This window comes from Ailuropoda melanoleuca, chromosome 9 (genome assembly GCF_002007445.2).
Source record: "Ailuropoda melanoleuca isolate Jingjing chromosome 9, ASM200744v2, whole genome shotgun sequence".
NCBI lineage: Eukaryota > Metazoa > Chordata > Mammalia > Carnivora > Ursidae > Ailuropoda > Ailuropoda melanoleuca.
Window position 1 is genome coordinate 62,904,281 of NC_048226.1, and position 12,808 is coordinate 62,917,088.

Sequence of the window (12,808 nt, forward strand, 5' to 3'; positions counted from 1 at the left end):
GGCACTGGAGGAGATAATGCTAAGTGAAATAAGTCAAGCAGAGAAAGACAATTATCATATGATTTCTCTCATCTATGGAACATAAGAACTAGGATGATCGGTAGGGGAAGAAAGGGATAAAGAAAGGGGGGGTAATCAGAAGGGGGAATGAAGCATGAGAGACTATGGACTCTGAAAAACAAACTGAGGGCTTCAGAGGGGAGGGGGGTGGGGGAATGGGATAGACTGGTGATGGGTAGTAAGGAGGGCACATATTACACGGTGCACTGGGTGTTATACGCAACTAATGAATCATCGAACCTTGCATCAGAAACTAGGGATGTACTGTACGGTGACTAACATAATGTAATAAAAAAACATTAAAAAAAAAAAGAAGAAGAATACCTTTTTTCCATAAGCGGAATTAAAGGCTACTTCCATTTTGCCCCCATAACCCTTTCTCGTACTAGTGAGCTTTTAGTGTACCACATTAAGGTTGATTATATTTATCTATTTCCTCAAATACTTTAAAAGCTACTTAAGGGTAGGGATCGTGGTCCTGACTCCTATACGCCCAGCTCCTAGCAGGATGTCTGGCACATGGCATCCTCAAGAATCACTTTTAGAATAAATGCACACATTAAGTATCATTCATGATGTACTGAGATTCATTATATTACGCTTCTTCTAGAAAACCATTATGTTACAGGTTTAATCAAGACTCAGATTAGACTAAGGGCACCTGGCTGGCTCAGTCAACAGAGCATGCGACTCTTGATCTCAGGGTTGTGAGTTTGAGGCCCATGTTGGGTGTAGAGACTACTTAAAAAAATAAAATAAAATCTTTAAAAAAAAAAAAAGCAGAAAACTCAGATTAGACTAAACAAATTATTTATTTTCCTACCTCATTCCCATTACACATTCATAGAGGAATATGATCCCTTCTTTCTGATGTGGTCGAAGATGATATACAAGGTGAGGATCTATCACCACATCCACAATAGGAAAACAGTTCCTATTGAACGTCCACTGGTGATTGCTGTCAGGTCGTGACATTACAAGAGAATCTTTAGAAAAAGATGAAAGTTTAACTATTAATGTATTGCAATTTCACTCTGTCAGCGACATTATCTTGCTTTATTTACTCATAGCCTTTAACTATTTGCTATCGTTTGTGGCAAAAAAAAAGTTGAAGTTTAGTAACACTGATACCAAGCAAGAACAGAAAATTAAAAATAATCTCATGCCTTACTGATGTAAGATTTCAGGTAGAGAATTTCAAAGAGCTCCCCAAAGTTCATATGCCCCAAAGTATTTCAAAACCAATGAAATTCACTATTGTTTAGCAAAGAATTCAGTAAGTCACAACATTTAATAGTTTAGTATTCAGAGCAAAGAGAACTATCTCCAACTGAAAGTACAGGTTGGAATTTTTGCCAAGTTGTACTCGCTAATGCTCACAGCTTCTTATTTTGGAAAGGCACCCAAATTTAACATATAGGCTCCCATTATCTTCACTTTGGTACACACAATGACTATTACTTCTGTTAATCAGAAGAATCGAGAAAGGATGACAACTTTTCCATTGACTTCGCCATCATTTTTTGCTTAAAGTTAGTTACTATGTTCATGAAACTCAAATTCATGAATCTTTGCAAAGCAGCAAAGTAACCATAGAATAATAAGGTAATTCTGTAGAAATATACTAAAACAATGTAAAAGACTTATTAAAATACCACCAAAAAATACAAAATCAAATATAACTGGAAAGCAGTTATCAATTTAAATCTAAAGTCAGATAATAAACTCATCAAAATTATTTTGGGGATATATTTATATGTCTATATCACGGTAAAAAAATGAAATAGATTTTGAAAATAAAACAAAAAGAGAAAAGAGAAGGACAGAAATGAGAAGGAAAGATAAAGCAGGTTCCAGGAGATTAAATAAATATCCACCAATGCAGAAATACACAGTCACAGGAATGAGAGTTTGGTCATGTTTACCATTAACAATCACCCAGAGGAAAGTTTTCTGTGGATCTTCCTAGGTTTCTGAGCAACTAAAAGGAACTCCCATTTTTGAGGTCAGTTCCTGGCAGGTAGAGGATTAGGGAGTGAAAATGGAAAATTCGGCCCTCAGCATTCCCCTGTATTCCAGTAGCAAAGCAAGAGTATATTCCTTGTGGGTTCCTAACCAAGAAATGGCCCCATTTTTTTTTTCTCTTTTGAGAAACACAAAGGGAAAAAAGGGAAGACAGAGGTGAGGATAATTCACTGCTCAAGCAAGAAGGACCATAGAATCTAAGTCAATTAACAAAGCAACCATCTTCAAGAAAGAGAAAACTTAAAACCACCACAATAATGGGACACCAGTTCAAATTTTAAAATGCCTCTCTCTACCTTCAAAATAACGAAGCATCACTTAGTGCTTACAAAATCTTTCATGTTTTCATTTTTAAGTCTACGACCTAATTCTACCCTTGGCAAGATAAATAAATGAGAATCATCAACTACTTACCACTTACACAAAGGGTTCTTATTGTATTACACACACACGCACATGTACACATATATATAAATTATCACGATACAATTTTTCATTCAGTCAACAAGTATTTATTATACACAGCATATAGCAGCACTCTATGTCTCCATGGTAGTAATGAGAACCTACATTTTAGACCTGAGGAAACAAAGCCATGAGTGAGGTAAGTGACTACCCCAAGAAGTCAAAGAAACAGTTCAGTGGCAAAATTGGGATTCTAAGTCAGATCTTTGAATAAACACATTATTCTTTTGGTTCCCCACATCCCTCCATTATATAATAGGAAGGCAAAGAGAAAGGAGAATAAAGGAGAAGGAAGCCTGTTAAAAGAGATGGCGGGACAAATAAAATATCTGGATAAAAAGAAAAATCAGAAGCAGAAGCTTCCACTCTCTCTCTTTCAATTAAGTCTCAGATAAGCTCACATCGAACTAGGAATTTTTAATTTGGGGTTTTTATCCCAAGTTTTTCAATAATTATTTGAACTTCATTAATTTCAGTTCATTTTTCTGGCCTTGGTTTTCTTCAAATGCGAAGAGACTGAACTAAATGATCTCAAAGGCCCCTTTAATTCAAAAATTCTATTCCGATAATACGTGCAAAAAATACTTATGTTGCTTTATGTACTTTTTATTTTACTACTAATATGAAAGCAGCCTACACTCTATACCCCAACTTCGACATCCACTGCCCTATAGTTCAAATTTACTTGTCCGTCTCCTCACCAAATGAGAAGATCTTTGATAACAATTTACCTCTGGGCCCAATGCAAAAAAAGGCACTGAAGAAATCCCAGTTGAGTAGACAATCAAAAAACAAACAAACAAGACAAAAACAAAACAAGCAAACAAACAAACCAAAAAAAAAGCAGGTGAGGTTTTTTTAATGTGATTTTTAAATTAGATTCATTAATGTGAAAATTAACTAAGTTGAATTCTCATCAGTAAAATTTAAATTCTTTACCCAACATCCCACCATTCAACATTTTAATACACTAATGCATGCGACCAAAACAGTCATCAAAAGAGAAGTATAAACATAATCCTGAATCATGAATTGACTAATACTTCTTTTTGCTGAAGATGTCAGATACTACTCAAAATCATATATGTATATATATGTGTGCGTATACATCTCCAATTTGCATATTTTTCCATATGTATATATATATATATACATCTCCAATTTGTATATTTTTCCTTCAACACAAATATGACATTTTTATTACTGTATTCTTAGAATTATACATTTATAAAATGATTCCCAAACTGTATTATTATACAACTTCAACATTATTCCTTATTTCGGTTGTATACCTGAAGAATAATATATACTTTCATCTGAAAACTTTAAACAAAACTTAAACTTTAAATTCACATGCCAAATATCTTTTGGCAGTAAAAACAGAATATACAAATTATTTTTTACATCTTACTTGGTGCATGTGGGTCATGGCGTGGTTTACAATCTTGGAAACCATTCAGTCTATTTTCCTTTGAACTTGTTTTACAAACACTTTTGAAGGGGTTAGAGAAACACTTCTTGGCAGCTTGAGAAGAACTTGAGATAGCAGGGCTTCCTCCTCCAAGCTGAAAACATCTGCCACTGTTGAAATCATCGGGAGAGATTATACCCATGACTTCTACTTCTTTTCCACCAATCATCACTCTGTGGCCCTCTTCAATCTTTTCAAGCTCTTTGAATTTATATGCAATGCCTTTAAATTGAGAAGGGAGAATGTGAATTTAATTTACTGATACCCTAAGATGACTTAGTGATACCACAGTCACCTTCCCATAACTATACAGAATGAAAACTGTTCTTTGAATGTAAATAGCCTTGTATAACCCATTAGCCAGCATGAAAACATAATTTATCATTTTGTCTAAAAAAAAAAAACCACTAAAAACTCAGAAGGAATGGGGCGCCTGGGTGGCACAGCGGTTAAGCGTCTGCCTTCGGCTTAGGGCATGATCCCGGCATTGTGAGATCGAGCCCCACATCAGGCTCCTCCGCTATGAGCCTGCCTCTTCCTCTCCCACTCCCCTGCTTGTGTTCCCTCTCTCACTGGCTGTTTCTATCTCTGTCGAATAAATAAATAAAATCTTTAAAAAAAAAAAACTCAGAAGGAATAAATAATAAAGCTATAAAAATTAGCCAAGCTTTAGAGAAAGCAAGGCCTTTTTTAATTATTGAAAATATAGCTATGGGTGCTGGCTGGCTTATGAGATTTTTTTTTTTTTTTTTTTTGAGAGAGCGAGGTGGGGAGGGGGAGAGGGAGAGAGAGAATCTTAAACAGGCTTGCCCAGCAAGGAGCCCGATGCGGTATTCAATCTCACAACCCTGAGATCACGACCTGAGCCAAAACCAAGGGGGAGACTTAACCGACTGAGCCACCTAGGCACCCCTCAATATTTTTACAATTAAAAAAATTGCTGCAGATAATTCAGTTCAGCCTTAACTCATCACTCTTGTCACTGACCTTCACATACTACATTCCTGAAACACTGAACCAGTAGCTTTAATTCTCCCCTGCTTTTACACCTTTGTATATACTATTCCCTCTTACGTATGCCCCTATCTCATACCCTACAAAACTATTTATCCTTCAAATTCTACCTTAAACAATTAACTCCTATGAAGCTTTCCCCAGCCTCCTAGGCAGACCTAAATGGTCCATCTCCTACTGCACAGAGTACAAATTCTCAATGAAACAATTATCTTAGTGCCTCCTAATTATCAATGACATTGCCCTATCCCCACAAACTATAAATTATATCCATTTTTGAATGTTTATTCCTAGCATAGTGCTTGGCACTTAACAGTTACATGCTATAAAGTATATTATTAAGTGAATGAATGAATTAATTAATGAACATATAGAATGGATTTTATAGTAACGGGCCATATTCAAAACTGAATAATAAAAGACAATGCCCAAAAGACGGTTGGTGTTAAGCATTCTGAATTTGTGAGCTAGCTAGTATTAGTACAAATCATCCTGGCAACAATTTTATAACAGAAATAATGATAACCTCCAATCTAAAGGTATTAATCTAGATCATGCCTAGCCATGTTTTTTTCCTTTTTTTTTTTCAAAATTTTATTGGGTATCAATGAAATTAGATAATATTCCACTCTTGATATCAACATCTTTCTAACTTTAATCATTTAGCATTGAGGGGGAGACTATATGAAGACAAACTGCTTAATCTCAGAAAAATACCAAAATAACCATATATAACTATTTCATTTTAGAGAAAATGAATCCATGGGATGGGATTTGCTTCACTGAGCTAGTATTCATAAGACTGTTATTAGACTATTATGAGATAATTTAGACATGCAAATCAATTAAAGAGCATCTTAACCTAACCCTTTATAAAATCCAATCATTTTAATTATGTAACCTCAGATATATACTAATTTTAGGCCAAATTGTAAACAACAGGTAATATCACAATACCTCTTCCAATGTCTTTGCCTTCCAAATCCTTTAATGTAAATGACTTTCCTTTTACAATGAGAACAGCATCACCTTCCCATTTTTTGTGTTTTTTCTTTGAAGCCTTACACCAAACGACACTGAAATATTTAACTAGGCTATCAGGTTCTTCCTCTTCTTGTCCCTTAGACACTGTTATTTCTTTAGGGGCTGAGTGAACTAGAATTTAAAAATAAAATAAAATAAAAACCACATTATTAGAGATAGACAACTTTAGGTAGTAAGGTCATTTGAACAAAAATAAAAGTACAAGAAAATTAGATGGTACTAAAAATTATGAAAGAATATTTGATTATACTCCTGTTAGTATTTTATAAATTAAGAAATTCAAATGTCAGGTCTAGCATTACCAGGAGAACAGTGAATATAAACTTATCATCTCAAAGTCATATAAACTCAGTTTAAGTAGAATAACATAATTACCACAAACATTTTAAAACTCTAGGAACTAAAATTTTCAACATCCATGGAAAAAAATATCTACTTCAAATTTTGAATTTTGGTCTCTTCCTGGGCTAGCGATATGTGATCCAATCCTCTCTTGTGAAGCTGGGCAGCAGCAGCAAGCCACAGCTCCCTGTCTACCGTGAAATCATGAGGGTAAACAACCGATACACTCACAACCATTCTGTTTTTCACTCTCACTATTCAATAAATTACATGAGATAATCAACACATTATTACAAAATAGGGTTTGTGTTAGACGATTTTGCCCAACAGTAGGCTAATGTAAATGTTCTGAGCATGCTGAAGTTTGGCTGAGCTATCATGTTCGGTAGGCTAGGTGTATAAATGCATTTTTGACCAACGATATTTTCAACTTATGATGGGCTTATTAGGGCATAACCTCATAAGTCAAGGAAGATCTGTACTCCAATCTGGCTTCCAGATCAGCCCTCTCCCAAAACTACCCTTGTTCAAGGCCATTAGGGAGCTCCTAGACAATAAATCCACATGGTATTTTTTTAGTCTGGATCAGAGTTCTCAAAAGCATTGGACAATGTTTGACCACTTCCTCCTTGAAATACTGAGCCCTATTTTTACAGCTTTCCTAACACATTTCAATTTTTCCTTTTACTTCTTTGGTTGCTTCTTCTTAAACATCCTTGCCAGCTCATCAGACCTGAATTCTAGACCCTCTTCTCATTGTACCCTTCTCCTTAAATTAGTTCATCCACTCCCGTGGATTTAATACCACTCCTCCATAAACCTGTATTTTTTTTTTCTCTAGCCCAGAGCATGACTCCAGATCTGCATCTGTACATAATTGCCCCTCAGACCTGTCTACATGAATGTCTCATAAACATCTCAATTCATCATGCCCACTCTCCAACAATTGCTTCTCCTTCAGTTTTCTCATTTCTCAGTAACAGTACCACCACCCTCATTCAAGCCAAAAAGTTGGAAATCATCCTTGACATCCTTTATTCTCAGTTCCACAGCCAATCAACCACAGATCCAGGTGATTCTAACCCCCACATGGCTCTCAAAGCTCTGTGCTGTTTGCCTCCTCCATACCCTCCCCTATTCAAATCACCATCTCTGATCTGAACCACTGTATCTTCCCAGCAGGCCTACCCCCTCTACTCCCTGAAACCATTTTCCATATTGACTACATTTATCTATTTTTAAATGTGAATCTGATTATGCATCCTTCTTAAAAACCATTAGTCTTAATGGTCTTTAAGAAAACATAACTACTTGTAGCCAAAGGGCCTTCTACTTCTTTCTCCAAAATGCTATTTTAAATTAACTGCTGGGGCACCTGGTGGCTCAGTCAGTTAAGCATCTGCCTTCAGCTCGGGTCATGATCCCAGGGTCCTGGGATCGAGCCCCACATCGGGTTCCCCACTCAGCAGAAAGCCTGCTTCTCCCCCTCCCTCTGCCTGCCACTCCCTCGGCCGTGCTGTTAGTCAAATAAATAAATAAGACCTTTAAAAAAACAATAAAAATTAAAATTAAAAAAATAACTTCTATTCACCCTGCCAGTTTAAATTTCCCTTACTGCCAAGCTAGATCTTGCCTTATTATTTCAGCATTATCTCAGCAATTAACTGTGTGACAAATTATTTAGCCTTAGACTTCCCCACTAAACTAGTCCTGAGAGGAAGGTGTTTTGATCTTGTTCATCACCATATGCCCAGAACAACAGGTACTTTTCAAAACTGCCATTCTGATTCAAAGTACATTTGACTTTATGCTTATAAAAATATTAAAACAGAATTACCTTAAAGTTAATTTTCATGAGAAAGTAACTTTAGAAATTAACTTTGAACTCGTCTCCATAATTGCCCATTTTTATTTCCATTTTTATGAACTGTTACCTTCAGGGTCATTTTCCATGCAAACTTTTTAACAAAGATTTGATTCCTCAGTCACTTTTTTATGAATCACATTTTACTTATTATAGCTTTTGCCGACATGAGTTTTTAAAACCATAATTTCTATCAAATGCAGTTTTGCTAAGTCAGATTTTGTATACCTAAATATTAACGAAATTGTATTACTCTATCAGTTTCTAGTCAAGAAAATTTATCAGTTTTTAGATAATTGGTAGTTGTCATTTGTTGATTATTTTTGCTTTACCAACCTTGAGTATCCCAGATAAAGTTTTGAGGGTTTTTAGGATTAACAAAAAAGATGGGATGCTGATCAGTTTTTGAACTCTAAAAAATTTTGTGGTGTGCAATTTTAGCCAACTTTAGTTTTGTCTTTGCATTATTTCTACCAGTAGTAGTCAGTGTGCATTGAATGACTGATAACACCATTCTGCATTTTTAAAATGTGTTCCTATCTTTTATTATGTTATCCAAGAAAAAAAATGTGATTGCTCAGGATTGCTGTAAAACAAGGGTAAAAGGTATGTCTTCAACAAAATGGCTGGAAAAACATCCAGTCAAATACCCTGTTATATTTCCAGAGCCTAGAGAGTTGACTTGTTATGTCCAGGACCCTCCTCGTGCCGAGAAAAAATAAATAGAACAAAAGATAATAAACTGAGAATTCAGAAATTACTTATAATTAACTTTGAAATGCCATTGATTCTCAGATATAGCCTTTCTTTTATAGAACAGTAGGAGGAGAACTAATCTGCCTGGGTTTGGATCTTGAGTTTTCCCACTTACAAGCTAAGTGACCCGGGACAAGTTACTCACCACTTTATCCCAGTTTATGAATCTGTAAATGAAAATAATACTAATACCAACCTCACAGATTTGTTGTGGGCATTAGATTAGCTAATATATGTAAAACGCTTAGAACAGTACTTGACAGGTAATAAATACTCCCTAAATGTTAACTACCATCATCATCATCATCTTGTCTTGGTTCCTTTCCCATATAGTCCCATTTTAAATGTAGACCATTAAGGCAGAGAAGAGAGAAAATTTCAAAAAATAGAAAAAAAATACTAGAAATTAAACATATAAGCAGCAAAACCCTCCTACATCTAGACTACTTGTAGTGCATAAAATATTGACTAATTTGCTACATTCTAGACTAATCACCCCTAAGAATTCCACTCCAACTGTAATTTTTATTTCTAAACTTGTTTCTGATCTATTTCTCCCTTGACCCTGGTAAAGTACTTCGCAAATCAATACCAAAAAAATAGTCTGTATAAACAAGCGACTTGAATGCCTATAAGCAAGATTCACAAAGTAAAACTGTTCAAAATCATGCTTTGATAAAAGAAGAGGGAGATATTACCATTTTAATATTGACAGTGGATATGATCATCTTAATGATTCCTAAGCATATTTACTCTACAGTGGGATGGCTTAATTATACATTCCACATACCCAAACCTTTAATATTTTCTTTTCTTTCTAAAATTCCAAATACACACATTGTTTTCAATAGAATAAATGAAATTTAAAATGTCTCATAATCAAATTCAACAAAGACTGTAAATACCATATTGTATTTTAAAATTACCGAAACCTACCAGAATTTTTAACATAAACATATAAATGCAATATAAATTTAAGGTTTGAAACACTGTTTTTATTACACTAAAAAATTTACAATCATTAATATACAAATTCCTCCAGACCAGTAGTCATCCATAGTTTTATCTTGTTTTTAAAGATTTTATTTGAGAGAGAGAGTACTCTCGTGTGCGCACGCACATACAAATGGGGAAACGGAGAGAGGAAGAGGGAGAGAGAATCTCGAACAGACTCCATGCTGAGCAGACCCCAACCTGGCTCGAACTCAGCACCCTGAGACCATGACCTGAGCCGAAACCAAGACCAACAGTTAACCAACTGAGCCACCCACACGCCCCCATGTTTTTCTCATCTAATAAGAAAGATTTAATGTCATCTAAGTATCATTATGAATAAAATAAACCTAGATCTTTCTTTGCTTTAAATATTTTCAGAATGATACTTTGTAAGTATGGCAGGGACTATACATTTCATCACATTTCTCACTACCTCTTGTCAAAGCATATATGCAATAAAGGCTAAAACAGAAAAAAAATCAATAACTACAATATTTCCAGATATCAAAATTATCTTCTCAGCATTTTATTTTTATTTCCTGTTCAGCATTTTAAACTCATCTAAAAATCAGAAAAGTTATTCATTAACTTCAATTCTGACATTCCAATTGTTGAGCATGCAAAGCTTTATTTAAAAAAAAAATACATTGTTGGTGAAAGTGTAAAACAGTACAATCACTTTGGGAAAATGCCTGGCAGTTTCTTAAAAACTTAAACATATAGATCTTCCCTAATCCAGCATTGTGTCCACAACAAATTTATACAAGAATACTCAGAATCTTTATACATAACAGCCATAATCTGGAAAGAGCCCAGAAGTCCATCAAAAAATAACGGATACATAAACTGAGGTATACTTATACAAGGGAATACCACTCAACAACAGAAAGTAATGAATTACTATAAGAGGATGAAAAAACATGGGTATTAAAAACATTAAGATAGGTAAAAGAAAAGAGAAAGGGTACATACTGTATGATTTCAATTATATAAAGTACTAGAACAAGCAAAACTTATCTATGATTTTTTAAAAATTAGAACAATGGCTGTCTGAGGTGCCAAGGGATTGATCAGGAAGGGGCAGGAGAGAATTTTCTGGGATAATGATAACATTCTAAATCTTGATAGGGATTTAAGGTACACAGGTAGCGTCACCTGTCAAAACTCATCATTTAAGATTTGTACATTTCACATTTGCAAATCTTACCCAAAACACACACACACACACACACACACACACACACACACACACAAATAAATACTGAAATCCAGTTCATAATACTTATGCTGAAATGTTTAGGGGTAAAGTATTCTAAATAATTTTCCAACTGGTTTTAAATAATCATTTTATTTTTAAAAATGAATTGATGGTTAAATGGATGGATACATGATAAAGCAAATATAGCAAAACAGTAACTGCAGAATTTAGGTGGTAGGCATATGAATGTTTACTGTAAAATGTTTTTTTCTTTTTTTTTTAAATAATATTTTTTTATTATATTATGTTAGTCACCATACAGTACATCCCTAGTTTTTGATGTAAAGACTTAACTTTTTCTATTTGGAGATTTTCTTAATCTTTGTAAGGTAAATTTACACATAATTTTAAAACATGAAAGATGCACTAACAAAGTGTTAAGTCTAATGATAGATCTTATTTTAGTTTAAATTTGGGTGGTTAATTTGGGTGGTATTTTTATTTTACTTATTTATTTGGCTTTCCACTACTTACAAAGCAATTAAAAACTAAAAATAATATAAATTCAAATTATAGCTACAAGTTTTAATCAATCTAAGATATATAAAAATATACTGAATCAATTTCTCAAAACCATATGCAAAGATTTAGCGTGACTGTTAACATTTACTTAGGTTATATATCTTAAGAATTTACTTTTTTGTATTTGTTAAGTATTACAACCATATTTCATCTCATTATTTTTAAATATTTACTATCAAATTCATCATCAAATACTTGATTTTGAGAATTTGTGAATCTTAACATTTGAAAAAATATACTATGATATTCAGACATAGTACATTTAGTATCTACTATAAACACAATTATTTAAATAAATTTAATTGTGCATCATCAAAAAATTTTACCTCAGTGGTACTGAATTCTTTGTCTTATGGCACATAAAGAGTACACATAACAATACAATGTATTACCTTGTATTTAAAAGAATACGTATTAACAAAGCATTTAACCATCATCACCTACAGTATATATTAAATATAATTTACACACTATAAATTAAACATGTCATTTAAAATTCAACATTACTCTAAAAGAAGGCACATGGAAAATAATTCATAGTCTAAACACTGTCATATAAGATGCAATAGTGTATAGTGAAATCTTTCAAAAATGAAAAAACACCAAGTTGATGTCTCATACAAAAAACCAGAGTACTTAAATTGAATATATAAGAAATCTAATGGCATTTTTATTTTTTAATTTTTTTTAAGATTTTTAAAAATATTTTATTTATTTATTTGACAGAGAGACAGCCAGTAAGAGAGGGAACACAGGCAGGGGGAGTGGGAGAGGAGGAGGAGCCTGATGTGGGGCTCGATCCCACAACGCCGGGATCACGCCCTGAGCCGAAGGCAGACGCTCAACGACTGAGCCCCCCAGGCGCCCCTAATTTTTTTAAAGATTTTATTCATTAAACAAAGAAGAGAGCTCAAGTAATTAGAGAGGCAGGCAGAGGAAGAGGGAGAAGCAGACTCCCCGCTGAGCAGGGAGCCTCATGTGGGGCTCGATC

At 34.2% G+C, this 12,808-nt stretch overlaps 1 protein-coding gene across 3 annotated transcripts in view; it reads right to left on the bottom strand.

Moving 5' to 3' along the window:
- Positions 1 to 12,808, bottom strand: part of RAD54B (RAD54 homolog B) — an 88,214-nt gene that overhangs the window by 32,711 nt on the left and 42,695 nt on the right. For all 3 annotated transcript variants that reach the window (XM_034668311.1, XM_034668310.1, XM_002929425.4), the window contains 3 exons: positions 5,993 to 6,190; positions 3,962 to 4,243; positions 884 to 1,046 (listed from right to left, as the gene is read on the bottom strand). In XM_034668311.1, the coding sequence (XP_034524202.1) occupies positions 884 to 1,046; positions 3,962 to 4,190 (392 nt within the window). In that variant the 5' untranslated portion in view covers positions 4,191 to 4,243; positions 5,993 to 6,190. The remainder of the gene's footprint in view (positions 1 to 883; positions 1,047 to 3,961; positions 4,244 to 5,992; positions 6,191 to 12,808) is intronic.